We start from the raw sequence: 21,327 nt of genomic DNA, 5'->3' as shown, positions 1-21,327 counted from the left end.
ATATATCAGGGTCTTTTGCCAGTAAGTAATCACTTAGCAACACCCTACCCAACTGAACATTTTGCACAGATGAGCAGAACACCTGTTCCTATGAAAATTAAGAAATATAAATATAGCTGTGCATCATAATTGTTAGGGTTCCTGTAGCTCAACTGGTAGAGCATGGCGCTTGCAACTCCAAGGTCATGGGTTCGATTTCCTGACAATGCACAATGCGATAAATAAATGTGTACCTTGAATGCATGCAAGTCATTTTGGATAAAAGCAGATGCCAAATGCTTAAATGTAAATTGTATTTATGATTATTATTATCATTATCACACAATAATTTTTAACACATTTTATTGTATAGACCATTTCAAGGACTATTTGCCAGTTTAAGGAAGTGACAACTTTGTTCCTTGAACATTTCCTACTAGTTGTCAAATTTAGACAAAGTTGTTTTTTTTACAGTTGGAGGTGCATCATTCATAGTGATTTTAACACAATTGTCATAAAAAACCATTATTAAAATGTAGACCATTTGTTCGGTGGCTGGATGCCTCGAACGAATGGAAATTTAAGTGTATAGATCTCAGAAAAACCCATCTGCAAATGGACGCTAGAACCGCTTCTGTTAGAGACAGCTGTATACATGCAGTACTAACACCTGAAAAAGTCACTTCAGGTTCACGTTTGGCACTCTTTAGGAAAATATGTCAACAGGGAGCCTTATTTAAAGATCCAGTAATGATACCGAAAATGCTTCCAGGCCAGTGGTGTAATTCCTATGTTATAGTTTACATCCTTGAAATGGTCTATATGTGCTTATATGAGAATTGTTATGTTCATATTCATGGCTAAAAGTATGTTATTACTCATTTACTAACACATTTTTATTGTATATGTACTAAGATGAGTTATTTCACGGCTAAAAGTTTGTAAGTGCCTCACTGGAACCCGCTTTTTTTTTAAAGAAAAGAAGGGGCAAGTCCAAATACATTTGAGTGGTAATCAAAAATGAATGGTAATTATGCCACTAAAGGTGCGTGCACACTGCCAGCGACATTGCGCGACCGTTGGTGACTAGATGTGGGTGTGTCCAGCGACACGACAAAGTTGAGACAAGTTCAACTTTATTCAATCAGCTCCTGCAGTAACGGAAGATGGATGAAAGGCTAATTCTTGCTGTTAGAAATTTTCCAGTGCACTATGATATGTCTCTTCCCACGTACAAGGACATTTTTAAGAAAAATACTGCGTGGTAAGGTGTATCTGAGATCGCGGGGATTTTATGGACCCAGACAGACCGACGTTTGCATTTTAGCCGCAGATAAACAGCCACTCTGGCAAACAGCACGCCTTGTTTCTCATTCATCTTTGATATAAAGCATTTTATGTACTGATTCCATTTATATTTAGTCTTTTCCCTCCAAAATCTTTGTTTTTAGTGGCAAGAGAAGAGATTCGCTGTCAACAGCAATGGAATGGCATCCGTGAATGTCATTTATAAACGTTACTAGGCAACCAGTAGTGGGAACACCCACTAGCGACTTCACCGCCAGCCACTGGCGACGTGCAGCGACAAAGTTGCTGGCAGTGTGTACGTACCTTTATGCTGTTTTTTGACCTTAACTTGTATTTAACCTGGAATATTAATTTAAGCTGGATTCCCGAGAGTTCATATGATAGTTTTAGTGTTAATATTCATGGCTAAAAGTACGTCATAACACATTTACTAACTTATTTTATTTTATATGCACTACATTAGTTATATCACAGTTGACAGTATGTTATTACACATTTATTAACTGATTTTATGCGCTAATATGATATTTGTATGTATGGCTGAAAGTACGTTAATACTCATTTACTTACTTATATTACTGTATGTGAACTAAGATTGGTTATTTCACATTTATTAATTAATTGTATTTTAAATGTGCTAAAAGTAGGCAACGATCCTCATTTATTAACTGATTTTATTGTAAATGCGCTAATATGAGCGTTATTGTTTCTATATTCATTGTACGTTATTACACCTTTATTAACCTATTTTATTAAGTATGAGGCAAAGCAGACAGTGAAGGTAGATATTTGCCTTCGGGAAAAGTTTTGTTAAAAGTCCTATATTTTGTCAGGTCATTCTGAAAAGATCCAGTCTATCCGCATGATCTGTGTCATTTAGTGACCCACTAAATGTAATTTGACAGCAGTTTTTGTGGCCGAAAACACTGAACTCTGAATTTTTGAGAGTGGGAGGTTGATGAGGACCTCGACGGAGTGACGTTTCATGATTTGATTGGCTTGTGTGATCACGCATGTGCCGGAGAATGTGTTGAAAACCGCTGTAGTCATTCAGCGAAAATCAGTTCAAACTTGCGCTGTGAGCTTAGTCAGGTGAAACGGGCCATCATCATTCGGAAAAATGGTTGATAAATTCGTGGGAACATGGAAGATGACAACCAGTGAAAACTTTGACGAGTATATGAAGGCGCTAGGTATGAGTCTTATTATTAAATAAGAATTGTAATTATTTAACAATGTATTAAGAATGTAAATCCATATTTATTAAGATCGAATAATGCACTTCATATCTATTTAGGGATAAGAATGCAAATCCATATTTGCCGCCCAGCTTAAAATATTTAGTTCCTAAAACATTGAGGGACCGTTAGTTTATGTTATAATATATAAAACGTAAGAACGTTCTTAGAACGTTAGGAATTGGTTCTAAAATGTTTTTTAGCCACACAAGAAACATACGCTAACGTTAGGGGAATGTTCTGTGTTTGCTGAAGTGTTGCCTTTAAAGTTATATATATATATATATATATATATATATATATATATATATATATATATATATATATATATATATATATATATATATATATATGACAAAGTGTTAACATGTGCATTATTATTATTATTTTACATTAAATAGGTTATAAAGTTCCCCTTGATTGAACTTGATTCATTTGTCACTTTTCAGGTGTTGGTTTCGCAACTCGTCAGGTGGGAAACAGGACCAAACCGAATCTGATCGTGTGTGTGGATGATCAAGGGCTCATATGTATGAAATCACAGAGCACCTTCAAAACTACTGAGATCAAATTCAAACTGAATGAGGCATTTGAGGAAACCACTGCTGATGATAGAAAGACTACGGTTTGTAATGACATAAGTGGAATATTCTCAGCTGTATTGAAGCTGTTTATCATATAGGCTAAAGTTAACGGATTCCTCTCTTTTTTTTTTTCTTTTCTTTTTTTATTATCTCCAGACTGTCGTGACCTTTGAGAATGGCAAACTTGTGCAAAAACAGACCTGGGATGGCAAAGAGACCACGATAGAGAGGGAGGTGACAGACGGAAAATTAATAGCTGTAAGGATGCTATTGCATTTTAAATAAGATATTACATGATTATAATTTAAATAACATTTCATAAATTTAAAATCCTTAACATTGAAATATTATATTATAGTTAGGACTGTCATGAACTCTATTTTCATATAAATATTTGAATGAATAAGAATGTTTTAAGAATTATAAAGTGATTCATCAAATTGATAAGACGTATCAATGAAAGTTGAACACAATTTTAAAGCTGATCATTTTGTGCAATATAAATAAATAGTCTCTAGAATAATGTCAACTGTGTCAACAAACATCATGCTTTAAGTGCATACTAGTACATTTTGTAATGATTTGTAATCAGTTTGTTGTTGTTTATTTTTTCAATCATCTTTTTGGCAGAAATGCACGATGGGCAATGTTGTGGCTGAAAGGACATATGTGAAGGAGGCATGAGGTTATCCATTCTGGATTTGAAGATGCCAGGCTCAGTTTAATGAGCAAAAAGCCAAAGTGACACATTATTGCATTTACTGAAAATATAATTTTTGTTTTGACGCCAAAGCAAATGCCTGCTGACCATTTTAAAATGCATTTATTATCAGTCTTTATGGTGCTTTGAATAAAGTTGTTTTTATTTGCTTTCAGCTGAGTTGTGGTTTGTTATTCCCTGTTGTTTAAACATTGACTTAATCAAAATCCAAGTGTCAACTTTTTTTTGAAAAAATCTTGAAAAGGTTTGTAGCTTTCAATAGTAAGATAAAAAAAAAAATCCTATTCCCACATGAGCACACGATGAAAGTTATCACATTAGAGGAGGTCAGAGATGTTTCTAACCAGGATTAGACCATACATCTTCATGAATAAAATGGCACGGTTCTCAGACACTACTATAGAACTGTAATATTGTACACATCTGCGTCACATCCAGTGATTCACAAACTGGTTCCAAATCTGGAAAAAGAAAATAGTTTAAAAAATGTATCACTTTCCTATTATAAGTGTAAAATTAAGTGTGCTATCAATGTCCTCCATCTTGTGCAACATATATGGATCAGTTAACATCTCAAAAAGGGTGTTTAAAGTAGTTTATGAGTTTAATGAGCCACATTTAAAGAAAAAAAGTAACAAAAGTTCTTGGAAATGCTAACTCAAAGTGTCAACCTTCCTCCTGCGTCCCTATGTCCTTAAATGAGGACATTGGGTTTTTAATTCCCTGTACCCTATACATAATTTGATAGTGTCATTTGAAAAGTGATATTGAAATGTGTAAGAAATTGCTTCATTTGCATGGTTATTGGTTACTAATTATAAATCATTAAGAGAAGTTGAAAATGCAAACATCAATCTCGTCTGGGTGTCAGGAAGTCATGAAGCAGGAATCTAAAGTAGTTTTGACCTAATAAAGGAGTGGTGGTGGTGTAGTGATGTAATGCACATAACTGGTAATCAGAAGGTTGGTGGTTCGATCCCCACAGCCACCACCATTGTGTCCTTGAGCAAGGCACTTAACTCTAGGTTGCTCCGGGGATTGTCCTTGTAATTATTGCACTGTAAGTTGCTTTGGATAAAAGCGTCTGCCAAATGCATAAATGTAAATGAATCAATGCATTTTCTCCATGCATTTAAAATGAATTTGAGTAATGTCAGAGTATGACAGAGTCATTTCTTTGACTTACACAAGGAGTAGAGAATGTTCCACTTTGGCTACTTTCCCAGGACAGGAAAGTGTAGAGATCCACTGATTGTAATTGACTGCAAAAACAGCTGAAACTGTTGGGTAATGGGCCAGCTTTCTCTGCACACCCTATTCAATAAAAACAATGCATTTTCCTATGACCTTTACAAAGTTTACAAGGTGGAAGGTGGTTGGCCTTTTATAAATTTTGTTTCGAAAGTATGAAATTTAAATCTAATTCTATTATGCCAAAATTTTGCAAACATTTTCCAATCACATTCAGGCTTCAGGCTTCAAATTGAAACTTTTCCTCCCCCATCTGACTTGGTTTTGACTGATGCACCTCTTATGAACATGCTGAGATCAGAAGGGCAGAACATATGGAATGATTTACCAAATAAATAGATGCTTATTATCAGAACAAAGGATAGATTACAAACAACAGGTTGAATGCTTGTTATTACAGAATTAAGGACAAGTGCCTTTGGTCCTGATGCGGAGGAAAGTTATTAGACTGACATTAACAATTTAGTGTAGAGTTTTTACCTATTCAAATTTTCCACCTGCTATATTACCACAAAACATAACTTTTAGGAAATGCCCTGAACCTCTGGAACCTCTGCCTTTTGAAAAACAAAACAAAAAGAACATGGTGCCTATGGGTGACTTTCATACTCTTGAAAGATTATTAAGGATTTATTAGGTCAAAACTACTTTTAAAGTTATTCAATACAGCTTAAGTCTGATGTTGTAACAAATGTTTACATGTTTATTATACACAGTAGTAATAGATTCCAGCATGTGAGAAATTACTCTGGTGGAGCAATGCAGGCTGAACAGATATAAAGTCTGTGGATTGCATCATGGGTGTGTACAACTTGCGGGATGTCTCAGTATTGTGTGTCAGGCGAATTCACAGGGGTCCTGTGTGTTGACCTGGGGACTGTTTTGCTTACCCAGATAGCACTACAGGAATGAAATCATATCCTTTGAGTAACATCTGGAAAGCTGCACTGCAGGACAGCGAACACACTCTTCCGCTCACTTTCTTTACACTGGAACAGACAATACTGTTCAAGGGCGTAGATTTGGCTTGAACATTGGGGACGGGGGTTGCAGCGTGAAGCATTTATATGTTTCCATTGATCATGGTATAAATATTGTGTGTGTGTGTGTGTGTGGGGGGGTGTTTGTTGTACTTGCTCGTTTTGATTATTGAGGGGGGATATCTCCCCCATCCCCCCCGGAACCTACGCCCCTGATGCTGTTGCGCAACCTCATCGGCCAGTGTCTGAGATCAGGGCCTAGGTTACAGTCTCTCACACTGCAGTAAAGCAGCTTCCTCTGTTATTCAAATATCAACAGTAATTCTTTTACACATCATGACGGTTAACCTGCAGAGTTCTCAGATCATAACATTGCATGTGAGTCCAAAATGTACTTTTTGAAGCCTTCCAGTGGCGAGTGAATTGAGAACATTTGACTACTATATAAATATTTCTTGCTGTATTTTGATTGACTTATTTAACAAAAGTATATTTTTGTTTTTCCTTGCATATTTGTAACAAAGTGGACAATGCGTCAGGCACAACTCTCAGTAAAACTTGCCACAGAAAAGTACAGACATATCTTACTTTTATTCTTACAATTTTTTCTAGTGATTTACAGTAGTAAAAGTATTTTGATGTCATAAGATAGTATTGTGTGAGGAACAGGGTTAAAGTAAGTGTTTATGAAATGATAATTAGAAGATTTACTGATCTGATGATACATTTTTGTGAAGGGGAATAAACGTAATTGTTGTTGCAGCATCTCAAGTGTTTATTGCACCAGGAAACATGTACGAAGTGAGCCATGTACGAATAGATTTCCAAAAATGTTGGTATAGTAACATGATTCTATATGACACTAGGTTGGTCAATCAGCATGTTTGCATATAAACTTAATAAAGGTACACAATAGTCTCTGTTTATCATAGTTATGGTCTGCAAATGACATGTTTTTTATTTTGTCAAATATTTTCTTCATAACAGTAGTTAAATGTTGTTGCACAATGATTTGATTTACAAATCAATCTTTTGACATTTCCATTGAAGGGCTTTTGAGTTCATATTCCCTCAGAAGCCTGGTGGGAATCAGGGTTGCTATGTGTCAGATATCAGCAGGGGCTTCTAGGAGGCTTGTTGCTATGTTGCATTTACTCATCCTCATGCCATCCCAGATGTGTCTGGCTTTTGTTCTTTAGCAGAACGCAAATGAAGATTTATTTGAAGAATGTCCCAGTTCTGTGGGTCCATTCCATGCAAGTGACTGGGTACCAAAATTATGAAGCTCCAAAAATCATATAAAGGCAGCATAAAAGTAACACATAAGACTCCCGTGGTTTAATCCATGTCTTCAGAAGAAATATTATAGGTGTGGGTGAGAATCAGATCAATATTTAAGCTTTTTTTTACAATAAATGTCAATTTTCACTTCAACATTCTTCTACTTTTGTATTTTTGGCAGTTAACATTCTTTGTGCATATTTCCACCTACTGGCTGGGCTGGTCAAAGGTGGAGATTTATGGTTAAAAAACCACATCATATTACTTCTGAGTAATGGATTTACCCACTGGAGTCGTATGGATTACTTCTATGCTTATTGTATGTGCTTTTAGAGCTTAATCATTTTGTACCCATTCACTTGCATTGTGAGGACATACAGAGCTGAGGTTTTCTTCTAAAAATCTTCATTTGTGTTCTGCAGAAGAAAGAAAGTCACACATCTGGGATGGCATGAGGGTGAGTAAATGATGAGAGAATTTTCATTTTTGGATGAAATATCCTTTAAAGAGAAAATGCTCTAAAGTGCAAAATTGTTTGTATGTTTCAACAACTTAAACAATATTTACATTTTATCTTATTTTGAGAACCTTAGTTGAAACTTCATTTCTTTACATTTTGATCTGTGAGTGAAATCTAAATGAACAAATTGATAGATCAAGAAAATGGTACATTCAGTTTTCAGGAAGTTTTCACATTGTCAGGAATATTATGCTAACTTTAAAAAGTGTTCTACTCACGTTGAGACAACCACAATATAATATTTTAAGAAAATAAATTGTTAGTTGTTTAGGTGTAACAAGTTTGATCTGTATGTGCGCATTCATGAATGAGATGTGAGACTTTCAACAAATAACAACATAAATGTTGGTTTTTTCCTCACACAATGCTATTGAATGGTCTCAGGAGACTTGGAGTTTAGCACAGTTCTTAGTTTATACAAGCTTCCTGTTTCGTTGTATGGAAAGATCAGTGAAAAAGCATATTTTTTGTTCCATGGGAGAAAGGAAACAATATAATTTTGCAACAAAAGGGAATGACAGAAGTTTCAGTTCAACTTCAAGAAAGGTGGTTGTGTCATGAAATTTGTTCCTTGAATTTTTGGATGAAGAGTGTCTTGACTCCCCTGAATTCACTGAGGACATCAATAATCCCAGACAGAACACTGCTCAGTGTGGAGCCTCTGTAGTACAGCATCAAAAGGGGGCTGTTCAAAAGAGTCACAGATGTTCAACCTACATAACTAATAGATGAGGTTACTCAAAGGCAAAATGGTAACATATCAAGATTGTGATTTTAAACTCTTCACAGTCACCCCTTATTGCGAGCCGTTAGACATCCACTATCCCATTTTCAGTCTGATCTCACAGTGAATTCAATGACAGGAGGTCATAAGTTCTGCTGCTGAAAGGAGTATGTGCTAACTGAAATTGTATCCACCCGGTGGCCAAAGCTGGAACTGTTGTTGACCAGTTTCCGAGTGAAATTTCCACTGGGAGGCGCCAAATGTGAGTTGCATTTTTAGTAAATTATGTAAATATAGTCAATAGGAAAGCATATTTTATTAACTCAACCCCATAACCCAAACCCCAACCCTAAACCTAAGCATCTGTGAAGTAAAATTGTAATTTTAGAGTGAAAATTCAACCCCAGAATCACATATAGTGACATGATAGCTTCCTGGTTTTCATAGGACCAGAACATGTGTCTCAGAGTGAACATGATTACTTCTTGGATTTCATTGGATCAAGACCTATATCTCAAACAGTGCTTGCACATCATGTAATTTAAAATGCCACAGGGAAAGGTGAACACAATTAATTGATGCAAAAATCTCTTATAGGGGATGGCACATGTCAGGTCAATTTCAGGGTACATGAACATTCAGAAGCAGCATGTTGATTTCCAGCATGATCACGTGTCCAAATTTCTATAGAGTACACAAAATTTCTATGGTAAAACATGTAAACTTTAGAATCCTTTTTTCTGTTAGGCTTTGGTTCAGGATATGTGGAACACTGTGTGAATCTTCCCATTTGGGAGCAGATAAGGCACAAAAGTGAGATCTTTGGAATTCTGTTTAGAATTCCTGTTAGATAGATATAATTTGAGGAATATATTACTGCAGCTCAGATAAGAAGATGTAAATGTAGAAGTTAAACATAACTCACTTAAACCATCCTTCCTTTGGAATGGAATAGAAATCAACTTTAGTCTCTACAGCACAGAGATTTCTGGTAGTCCTCTTAACCTATGACATTATAAGCCCGTCAGTGAAATGCCTTTTATGTCACGAATGAGCAAAGATCTCCAAACCCTTTCCATCAGTGTCTTTGTTTTCAACTGATCCATTTCAATTCACGTCGAGCAATGAAAGTACTTTTTCCTGTTGAAGAGGAGGGAGTTTTGACATGTGCATTGTACATGTGAGCATAATAGGTAATATGTTGCTTGTTTTAATATGAAAACACATATGTCAATGTGTTTTTATTTTTTTATGGATGTGTTTTAAGAACAATAGTTCTGTGAACCCCCTTTAATTACTCTCAAACACGTACTTCCACATGCTGTATGGGGAGATAACATGGGGTTGTGGTAGCCTTAGAGGAAAAAGGATGCAATAAGTCATTTACTGACCTTTCTTCTTGATGCTTGTAAACAAAGCACTTAAGATTGTACTTTAATTTAACCCCTGCAATCACAGTGATTGCTATTTATATGCAATAGCCAAGATCTGGGGTTCATTTGTTTGGATTTCACCAAGATTTCAGAAATGAGCAAAAGTGACACACCTCATTTCAATGTTATTTCAAAAATGACAAACTTAACCTATTAGTATGATTGTTGCACAGCTCAAAACATAGTCTAAATCTGGAAAACAAAGCAACTTTGAAGTGAAGGCTGCTGGTCTTCGCCTTTGTCTGCAGTGCACACAGCTGCAAGTATAGCAAATAAACATTTTCAATGGGTCAGATGTTCTGGAATGCTTTATGGCTTTTCCCACGGCTAACGTTTGATCTGGAAAAGCCGAGAGGGAAGTGGCTCATGTGATTAGACAGACAGGGCCACATATAGGGCTGAGAGGTGCGCTGACAGGTTCATAAAAAGGGAGGCGGTGGGAGGTAGATGAGCTGTGGCTGCATGACGCCAAGCCCTTCACATTAGTAGTCACCTCTGAAACAGTAGAAAGTAGACATAATTAACTTAATGGGTTCTCTGTGTCAAATACAAATGGCTACAAATCCTAAAGAAAAAGGGATTTAGTTATCCTCTTTTCAGGCTATCGGCTAATGTTTGGAAGCAGAAAAGGGGCCTGTGTTAGTTGGGGTAGTTGGGATAAAATTCCTTCAGGAAGTTGACATGTCCTACAGTGTGACTATACTCTACACTCCATCTAAAACTATATTAAACAGCATTTTGCAAATTCTTTCATAGCTAATTTGGATGCGTTTTTTTATTACTGTATTAACTGAGAGATTACATGGAATATTTGTACTTTTAAAAATGTATTTGTCACACCACAGGACCATTTGTAACTCAAAGTGGCAAAAAGCTGACCAGTCTTTAAGAAATATACCTTTCCTACTGCATTCTTTATCATTTCTCCTTAACATATAATTGTGCTGTTGGGTTAAAAATGTGCATGGACATGTTATGCGTCAATGACAATATAAGGTTTATCAAGAACATATGTTTACATGTAAAATGTTACATTTGAATTATAATGGTGTTAAATGTCTAGACATGTCAAAAAAATCACTTTCACAATAGCATGTGCTTCTTTATCTGTGGTTAAATCTCAGCATGAGTTTGCTGACATCACATGATTTCCTAAAACCTGAATCAGCATATTTTGACCATATTCTCTTTTTAAGCATTCTAAACATCAACATTGAAATAGGAGAATATAGACTACAGAATTAAACTTTGCTGAGATTTCAGAAGTCTTGATATGTGATTAAGAGAAACAAAGTCAGCAGGTTAACAAAGCAAAAGTGTATCACTGCAGGTTTGGGGAATCAATATAATTTTTAATCTTTTTCTTCTTTTTCCCAAGGCCATTGCGAAAACATGGATATTCTAAGTTCTCCAATCAATTAGAGTACAGAAATAATAACTCAATTTAAAAAAAAGTTGGATTCCACTATTTTGGCGTGAGGACAGCCTTGCTCTAGGGCAGAGGCAATGGGGTGTGGCTGTGACAAGGTGTACCGTAGGAGAGTCTGGGTGTAATGCTGTTGTTATTCAGCTATATTATTTGGAATAATGCAAGAAATTGTGACTCTAGATAATTAAACATGTAACAGGCCCATAACTTTCCATAATTGTGCTGACAATTTGCTAATAAATAACACAGAGCTCAGCAGACACAAAAGGCAAACGAGGACTGATAAGATTGTTTGCCTCCACCCGCCTGAACAGACATTGCACAGACTACTGGTGACACAATCTCAATAGTAACAAAGTTCAAGTAAGACCACTAATCTTGCATCCACACTATACATTTTTTTTTTATAAAAAGAATGTGATAAGGCTCAAATAAAAAAAAGATTAATATTTATGTTATATTAGGCAATATGTCTACTTTTAATGTAAAATATTGTTAAATCTATGCTTTTATGGGTAAAACATATCACCTTATAATTTATGGAGAAAGTAACATTCAAATAGGTGAACCATCATATAATGTTTAGATTTTAATTATTTTCGTATATACTTCGAAGTGCTTATATTAATTATTGTGTATTGCATTATTTTGGTGCCATGTGTGCTACCCTGATGATGTTTTGTCTTTGTGTGGATAACACCCTAAACTGTTTGTTATAAACCCCTTGTGATTCTTCGTGATGAGAATGGCCTCTCAGCTTGAACCACTGGAAGGGTCAAGCCATGCAGATTCTATGATTTTCTGCATATCACCAGCAGACAGATACACACACACATCTCGGCCATAATCCTCAGCCGTTGGCAGGTTCTATGGAGGTCAGCGTTTGCTAGACAGCTTTTATTTCACCCTGATTATTTCTGCGCAATCATCTCATGTCCTGTCAGGGGCGATCATCCTCACCTGGGCTGATTCTGTTCCGCCTGGGGGCCTCCTTTCAGGGCCCAGCACAGTCACTAGGATGGCCAGACCTTACTCACGGGCCCAGGGAAGCAGTCAGCAATTACACCCCCACATCTCTTTTGCTCTCTCCCTTTTCTAAAATCAATACTTAACTTTTAGCTTCTCAAAACAATTAATTTAGTCTTTATATTTATTTTGGTGTGTAATCAATCATCTACATCTCAATTCGAATCATTGGAGAATAAACCAGTATGCAATTTGAGAACTGGAAATCAATAATGTAAAAAACATTGCTGCCACCTAGTGTTATTCAAAAATACGTTTCTGAGTTGTAGAATCTTCCATTTTTGCAACTTTTAAAAGTTGCAGCTCTAAAAAAAAAACTTCAAAAACTTGAAAATAAATATTTAAATATAACAACAGACGGCTGTTTATATTCTATAATTTATTTAATTTTTTTAATAAATGTATAAAACAATTATTGTAATCGTAAATGCATTTTATTTATGACTAATTGTTTGGCCATTAGAATTAATAATTTAAATCTTTGTCAGAAAATGGTGGTATTACTAATGTAGCTCTTTTATATTCATTTAAAAAAAATTGTTATGAGATTTTATTGAAGTTAACGACAAGTTCTGGGTTCAACACAAGTTTAGCTCAGTGACAAAATGTTGATAGCCACAAAAATAAATTCTGACTTGCTCCTCCTTATCTTTAAAAAAAAAAAAGAGGCTAAATCGAGGTGACAGTGAGACACTTGCAATGGAAGTGAATGGGTGCCAATCTGTAAACATTAAAATAATCACTGTTTTAAAGGATATGTATGTTAACATGATTTTAGTGTGATAAAATCACAAACTCACCTTTTCTGAGTAAAGATAAAGCACATTTTACAACTTCGTTACTATGATGATGCAATGTCAACAAACCATAAAATGACTGTTAAATTGATGATTTAAACATCTTTACAGCTCAAATAATAGTTTGATCTAAATAATTAATGCAAGTGCTTTTATAAAATTATATGCTGCAAATTTCATTCATATTCACTTTCAGTGTAAGCTACATTTTTGCTTTTTTTAAAGGTTGGTCGCGAGTCTAAATATTTTTTTTGTGGAAATCAACATTATGCCACAAATGCTGTCGACTGAGCTTAACATAAATTGGACCCGGATTATTCCTTTAATGTTGATAACCAATAATAATACTTAGAAGAAAAAGTCTAAACATCCAATGTTTATATTATAGTATATGTGAGTAGGCCTATGACCCTTACAACGGTAAATGGGGCCAGTCCACAACAATTAAAATACGCTCTGTTTCAAAACTGTAACAAAAAGATGTATCTACACATTATAATACACGATAGCATGATTATAGTTGACAAAATCAGTTTTTCCCAATTACAGGGTTTACCGGTGTCACCTTGTCATGACAACAAAGTTGTTTTATTGAATATAATTTTACACAGATAAGGGCATTAAGCAATTTTATAACTCTAAATTCACGCTAACAAATAAAATGTTAATGCCTTGCGGCTATAGTCTTGAAACAGTGTGTATTTTTATTTATGCACTGGCCCCACTGACTTCCATTGCAAGTCCCTTAACACTTGTGCAACCTTCTGGACATTTTCTTGTCTTTTTCATTTTCATTTTTTCGATCATTTTGGTTGTTAATGCCAACGGCAGATTTTTCAATATCAGTTCCTAAAATACATCTATAATACACAGTGTACACAATAGTTACACTCAGGACCTTCAAGACAAAAATGTCCCCATTGAAACCAATTAGAACTGCAATATGTGATCCCAGTGCCATTAAAGCATGAAATCATGAATTATATGATATTATGCTTTAACTCCAGAGCCCTGGCTTCAAATGTATATATATATATATATATATATATATATATATATATATATATATATATACAGTATAAACATTAGTTTTCAAAGTTGGCCCATATTGATAGGATAGCATCTTGCAGTTGATGGAGATTTGTGGGATGCACATCCAGGGCATGAAGCTCCCGTTCCACCACATCCCAAAGATGCTCTATTGGGTTGAGATCTGGTGACTGTGGGGGCCATTTTAGTACAGTGAACTCATTGTCATGTTCAAGAAACCAATTTGAAATGATTCGAGCTTTGTGACATGGTGCATTATCCTGCTGGAAGTAGCCATCAGAGGATGGGTACATGGTGGCCATAAAGGGATGGACATGGTCAGAAACAATGCTCAGGTAGGCCGTGGCATTTAAACGATGCCCAATTGGCACTAAGGGGCCTAAAGTGTGCCAAGAAAACATCCCCCACACCATTACACCACCACCACCAGCCTGCACAGTGGTAACAAGGCATGATGGATCCATGTTCTCATTCTGTTTACGCCAAATTCTGACTCTACCATCTGAATGTCTCAACAGAAATTGAGTCAGCCCATCAGTCGGCCCATTCTCCTCTGACCTCTAGCATCAACAAGGCATTTTCGCCCACAGGACTGCCGCATACTGGATGTTTTTCCCTTTTCACACCATTCTTTGTAAACCCTAGAAATGGTTGTGCGTGAAAATCCCAGTAACTGAGCAGACTGTGAAATACTCAGACCGGCCACCTGGCACCAACAACCATGCCATGCTCAAAATTGCTTAAATCACCTTTCTTTCCCATTCTGACATTCAGTTTGGAGTTCAGGAGATTGTCTTGACCAGGACCACACCCCTAAATGCATTGAAGCAACTGCCATGTGATTGGTTGATTAGATAATTGCATTAATGAGAAATTGAACAGGTGTTCCTAATAATCCTTTAGGTGAGTGTATATTATATAATATATAAAGTGGAGTGGTGGTGGTGTAGTGGGCTAAAGCACATAACTGTTAAGCAGAAGGTTGCTGGTTTGATCCCCACAGCCACCACCATTGTGTCCTTGAGCAAGGCACTTAACTCCAGGTTGCTCCGGGGGGATTGTCCTTGTAATAGGTGCACTGTTAAGTCACTTTGGATAAAAGCGTCTGCCAAATGTAAATGTAATTTTGTTCTCCACCAGATGGCGCCATTTTTCTCATGTTTAGCCTATGGAGAAATTACATGTTTTTTCCATTATACATAGATCAGTGGGTTTTTTATAGAGCACTGCAGGCAAGTTGAATAAATGATGCAGCTAAAATTGTGTGTGTGGAGGTGTGTTAATATGGAAGTCAGAGAGAGAGAGAGAGTATGTGTGTGTGTGTGTGTGTGTGTGTGTGTGTGTGTGTGTGTGTGTGTGTAGAAAACAACAGTGGGATTATGTAAACAAACTGACATTTATAGGGTTAAAATCCTGAAATAAATTAATATTTGTTAGTTTTGATCAGGACTGATGTTGGTTAAAAAATAAATAATTGAAAGTGGAAAATAATATTAATATCTAATAATTAACTTTTTTTTTTATTTGAAACACAAGGGTTAATGTAACAAACAAAAATAAATAAATCATAATAAAAAAAAAAACGAGAGTTGTCGAAACCATGTTTGTCCCAATCCAGAGACAGTATGTCTCAAATGCGGTGATTGGGCTTAACTTGAACACGAAGCTTTCAATGAATCGTATATCGTCGTCCCAATTCTCCATCGTATTTATTTAGTTACCAAATTTAATTGTGTATTATATTGTGGAAAATGTGTGTCTTTGGTCACTACTACAAATGTTCTGTGTGGCCTGTATTATTATTCCCCACCACAGGGGTGTACAACAACAATTATACTGTTTAGTTTCCAGCTCTTTGAACAAATTAAGTATTTTATACTGGCAGTCACTTGTAGTTACTACAATATATGTGATTATGGAAACTCTTCTTTGTAGGAAAAGGTTGTTAGGAACAAGAATATCAAATAATTAAAACACTGTCTCACATGTTTTGACATCGTGGTACCTTCCGGATTCGAGGAAGAATTATCATGGCCGTTGCATGGACAAATTAGCCTCGTTAGTAAGGGGAAGATTTAAAAGCGTAGCAATAAAATGGCAGCCAAGATTAGTGACAAAGAAATAACCAAACATGACAGTGGTGTAGTAACAACGACCGAATACTGCAAGCGATTGCAAGAATGGATGTGGCGGTATTACTGTGGCTATGCGAGCTGGCAGAGCTGGGTGTTTATGTCCGCGCCGTTGTTTCCTCCGTACGCGCCGCCGCAGTCCGGCTGCCAGACATCTCCATATGCCGCGACGCCTGCTGATATCGCAGCCTGGTATAAACAGATCAGCAGCACACCGTCCTCCAGTCCAGCTGCCAGCACAGGTCAAACAGCGCAGCCGGCTGCTGAGGAGAGAGGGCCAGCCGCCGCAGCAGCACAGCCTGCAGGTAGCTGTCAATCAAATGTTCTACGGAGACCGTAATTAGCTGCTTCATTAAACATTCGGTAATGAAGAATTAATTAATGAAAATTGATTTACATTTATGTCCCTTGAGTATTATATATCTCTTTCCTCATCACCTCATTTTTGCGATGTGTATTTGTTGTTTACAGTTTAATAGTGTGTGTAACTGTAATTAGCACACTGCAGAATTGACAAAGTACTGTGCTTCTAGCATGCTTTTCTAGTCATGTACTGTGTAGTAGTATTATTATAGTTAAAGAAAACTAAAATAATTTTAAAATAAATAAAATAAAATGAAATTATTGGAAAAAAAAACGCCAAACGCCACATGAGTTTAGGACTGTACGAACTTCATACTGTTTTCCTTTCAGGTAGAGAGTACACAATTCCCTCTCCTCTACGAAGATTTTTGGCTGAAACAGTGGATTTCTTCATTCTCTTTTGTTTTAAGGCAACCATAGTCCTGTGGATCATGCATCTAAGTGGAATGAAGTGAGTCTGGAAGTTGTTATATCACAACAATATCATATATGTTTCATAGATGTATCCCTCTGGTATATTCCTTAGACCAGCCAGTTATAATAGGCCTATGTTAAAGGGATAGTTCACCCAAAAATGAAAATTCTCATTATTTACTCACCCTTATGCAGTCTCAAACGCTTATGAATTTATATCTTCCATGGAACACAAAGATAGATGTGAGGTGTTATACATACAATGCAAGTTATTCACGTCTTGTCAATGGAGTTACATTTTGGTATGTTCTTACCCAAAACAGATCATGTAATTTCAGAAGACATAGATTAAACTACTAGAGTTGCATGGATTACCATCATGCTTTGACCACAAGTTTGGACCCCATTTACTTGCATTGTATGGATAGTAACACCTCATGTCTCCATTAAAATATCTTTGTTTGTGTTCTGTGTAGAGGAAAGAAAGTAATTTGAGATTGAAATGACATAGAGGTGAGTAATTGATGAGAGAGCTGTCATTACTGAGTGTAATATTCCTTTGATAACTATTGCTGACGGTGTGTATGTCCTTTGATTTGCTGCTCAGAGATATTTCCAAGTTCATGATGCAGTTTATAGTGGAGGAGATTGATGAGAACACATCGCTGGAGGACTTACAGAAGATGATGGCAGTAGCTTTAGCATACAGAATGCTAGTTTGTGTCTATGAAGTAAGTAAAACCTTTGGCTTCCTTGTTGTAAGCCCACAATTACTGGCCTTGTCTTTCAATCTGTTTTTTTATTTACTTATTCTTTTAATTATAAAGAAATATGCTTTATCACAAAGTTTTGATGTCTGTATGACCAGCCTTGTTATCTTGGCTTGTCTTACTTGGGAATAAAACCTCTGTTGCATAGAAATTAATTGAACGAGTTATGATTTTGTTATGAATTGTTGTCTGCATGGATTTTTGTCGGCTCAAACCTTCCTTGAGTCTGTCTGTGCCGTTCTCTGCAGATCATCTGTATTTGGGGAGCTGGAGGTGCAACTCCAGGAAAGTTCCTGCTGGGTCTTCGAGTTGTCACTTGTGACTCAACAGTCCTGGTGCAGCCCAATCGTGTTCTGGTGGTACCAGCATCCAATGTCAGCTTATCTGCGTGAGTTATGTATTAAAGGGACAGTTCGCCCAAAAATGAAAATTCTCTCATCATTTACTCACCCTCATGCCATCTCAGATGTGTATGACTTTCTTTCTTCTGCTGAACTCAAACTAAGATTTTTATAAGAATATTTCAGCTCTGTAGGTGGCACCAAACTTTTGAAGCTCCAAAAAACACAAAAATGCAGCATAAAAGTAATCCACAATACTCCAGTAGTTAAATCCACATCTTCAGAAGAGATATAATAGGTGTGGGTGAGAAACTGATCAATATTTAAATTGATGATTTTTTTTTACTATAAATTCTCCTCCCTGCACCGTAGGGGTGATATGCATGAAGAATGCATATTGCTAAAAGCACAAGAAGTATTTGAAAGTGAAAGTAGAGATTTATAGTAAAAATGACTTAAATATTGATCTGTTTCTCAACTACACATGTCATATCGCTTCTGAATTCATGGATATAACCACAAGAGTCATATTGATTGCTTTTATGCCTTCATGTGCTTTTTGAGCTTCAAAGTTTTGGTCACCATTCACTTATATTATATGGACCAACAGAGCTGAAATATTCTTCTAAAAATCTAAATTTGTGTTCAGCACAAGAAAGAAAGTCAGACATCTGGGATGGCATGAGGGTGAGAATAAATGAGAGAATTATCATTTTTGGGTGAAATATTTCTTTAATTAGAATGAGCTGTACACATACTTTTCTAGTGTAGTTTTCATATACAGTAAAACAAACACAAGAACATTTCTTACAAGATTTCACATTATTTATAAAGTCCAGCCTTAATGTATTATGTATGACTGAAACTTTAATTTTGTTTTGCAGCTCCACAGTGCGGGCCTTGAACAAAAACTTCTCCATCGCCTTCCTGTTTCCTGTATTTATCACGCTACTCTTTTTCCAGCACAACAGAACTGTTTATGATGTTGTAGCTGGAACCATCGTGGTTAGGCGGAGAAGAGCAAGATGACCCGTCTTTGTGTGTCAGAGTAAATCTCTCCGACTAGCATTATTAAAGTGATAAAAAAAACAGGAGGCTGTTCACCATTAAACAGTAACAGATGTTCACAGTATTTTATTTTCATGTGTTAGAATGGTACATTCTGTACTGAAGATTTGCATAAGTTATAGTGGCATAATGCTTTTGTGATCATATGGCTACAGTATTATTTACAGCAGTGTGAAAATTTAGGAAACTTAGGGGCCGTTCAGACTGAACGCATTGTTGCACTAAAAAAAAGCTTGGACAGAGCATAACTAAAAGAACAACGCAGGATGCATATTTAAAAATGGAAGTTCTTTTATTTTATATGGCAATTAAAAACTGCAGCGCTTCTGCGTGAAATAGTGCCTAAGCGGGGTGTTTACACCGAATGCATTTTTGCATCCATCGGCACTGTATGTTAATTGTTTCTTTTGTGTGTGTAAATGTGCTAAAAGGATATTTGACCATTGTGCAATGCATCACTGTTTTTCAGCATCTCGCGCATCAGCGCTGCATTTTTTAGAAACCTTGTACGTTAAAAAGAATGTCTACTTATATGCATGTCGAGACACCTGCATTATGTTCTATCTGTTGCGCTGCTTCTGTCTTTTTTACGATCAATAATGCATTGGGTTTGATCGGCCCCTTAATGTCTTGACAATGAATAATGTTGAAATTTACGTTTCATGTTGACATGCTTGGAATTTTCATCTGAGTGGAATATCTAACTTCACATACCAGCCTAATCCGCAAGTTTTTCATAAGTTTTCACAATCAAGGTTTATATCCCAGACACATCTGTTATTAATCTCAGCAGTACGGAATGTTCCACTCCTGTTGTCAATTCAGTCAGAGGCTGGTATGCCATATGCATCACTACATTTCTCAGGGTTTCTTAAAAACATGTTTTTTGCATCAAATTGATATTTGAATAGTTCACCGAAAAATTACAATTCTCTCATTTACTCAACCTTATGCCATTCCAGATGTGCATGACTTTCTGTATTCTGCAGAACACAAACATTTCTTAGCTCTCTAGGTCCACACAATGGAAGTGAATGGTGAGCAAAACTTTGAAGCTCAAAAAAGCACATTAAGTCAGCATAAACTAATCCGTACAACTGCAATTCAGAATTTTTCTGAATTCATCCAATTGGTTTTGATTGAGAATATACCAAAATATATAACTTTTTTTTTCCCAAAGCACCTCATCCCATTGCTGTCTTTAGGCACAATCGTGATTTCAAGATTGATTACACTTCCTAGTGCTTGATGCATATGCAGAGAATAGATGGTGCAAGGAAGTATAATCAAGCTTGAAATTATGATCGCTAAGGAGACTGCTGATGTAAAGATTTACAGTGTAAAAGGAGTTATATTTTGGTATTTTTCTCATTCAAAACCAATTGGGTCACTTTGGAAGACGTTGATTCAACCTTTGGAGCCAAATGGATTAGTGCTATGAATCTTTGTGTTCTACAGAAGACAAGAAGTCATACACATCTGGGATGGCATGAGGGCGAGTAAGTGATGACATTTGTGATTTTAATTTTTAGGTGAACTAACCCTTTAAGTATTACATTTTGAAATTCACACATCAGTTGTTTTTCTTTTTTTCCCCATTGATGCTCATAAAGATACACACACATATATATATATATATATATATATATATATATATATGTATATATATATATATATCTATTTTTGTACATTTCTGACTATATATATATATATATATATATATATATATATATATATATATATATTGTCAGAAATGTACAAATAATTCAAAAAGAAATTGAGAAAATGATGTCTAATGATGGACTACGCTCTTGAAATGGAATACAGACTATCAATTATTTGCCAACAAAAGCCTTCATCAGCCAACTAGCAAGGACAACTGCATCTTTGTGAACTTTGCAGTTAAAACAGGATGAAC

At 35.9% G+C, this 21,327-nt stretch overlaps 2 protein-coding genes across 2 annotated transcripts; both read left to right on the top strand.

Annotated features, from left to right (window-relative positions):
- The first annotated feature begins 2,321 nt into the window (after positions 1 to 2,321).
- Positions 2,322 to 3,984, top strand: LOC127650035 (fatty acid-binding protein, heart-like). The gene is made up of 4 exons (XM_052135161.1): positions 2,322 to 2,480; positions 2,975 to 3,150; positions 3,266 to 3,367; positions 3,740 to 3,984. Exons 1-4 carry the CDS (start codon positions 2,408 to 2,410, stop codon positions 3,791 to 3,793), a joined length of 405 nt encoding a protein of 134 aa, XP_051991121.1. The 5' UTR covers positions 2,322 to 2,407; the 3' UTR covers positions 3,794 to 3,984.
- A 12,366-nt stretch (positions 3,985 to 16,350) lies between these two features.
- Positions 16,351 to 21,048, top strand: fam8a1a (family with sequence similarity 8 member A1a). The gene is made up of 5 exons (XM_052136321.1): positions 16,351 to 16,758; positions 17,147 to 17,267; positions 17,838 to 17,961; positions 18,249 to 18,388; positions 19,226 to 21,048. Exons 1-5 carry the CDS (start codon positions 16,416 to 16,418, stop codon positions 19,368 to 19,370), a joined length of 873 nt encoding a protein of 290 aa, XP_051992281.1. The 5' UTR covers positions 16,351 to 16,415; the 3' UTR covers positions 19,371 to 21,048.
- Positions 21,049 to 21,327: the final 279 nt, after the last annotated feature.

The sequence above is a fragment of the Xyrauchen texanus genome, chromosome 10 (genome assembly GCF_025860055.1).
Source record: "Xyrauchen texanus isolate HMW12.3.18 chromosome 10, RBS_HiC_50CHRs, whole genome shotgun sequence".
NCBI classification, from domain to species: Eukaryota; Metazoa; Chordata; class Actinopteri; order Cypriniformes; family Catostomidae; genus Xyrauchen; species Xyrauchen texanus.
The sequence above is the reverse complement of the archived record's forward strand: the minus strand, read 5'-3'. Positions and strand labels throughout refer to the sequence as shown.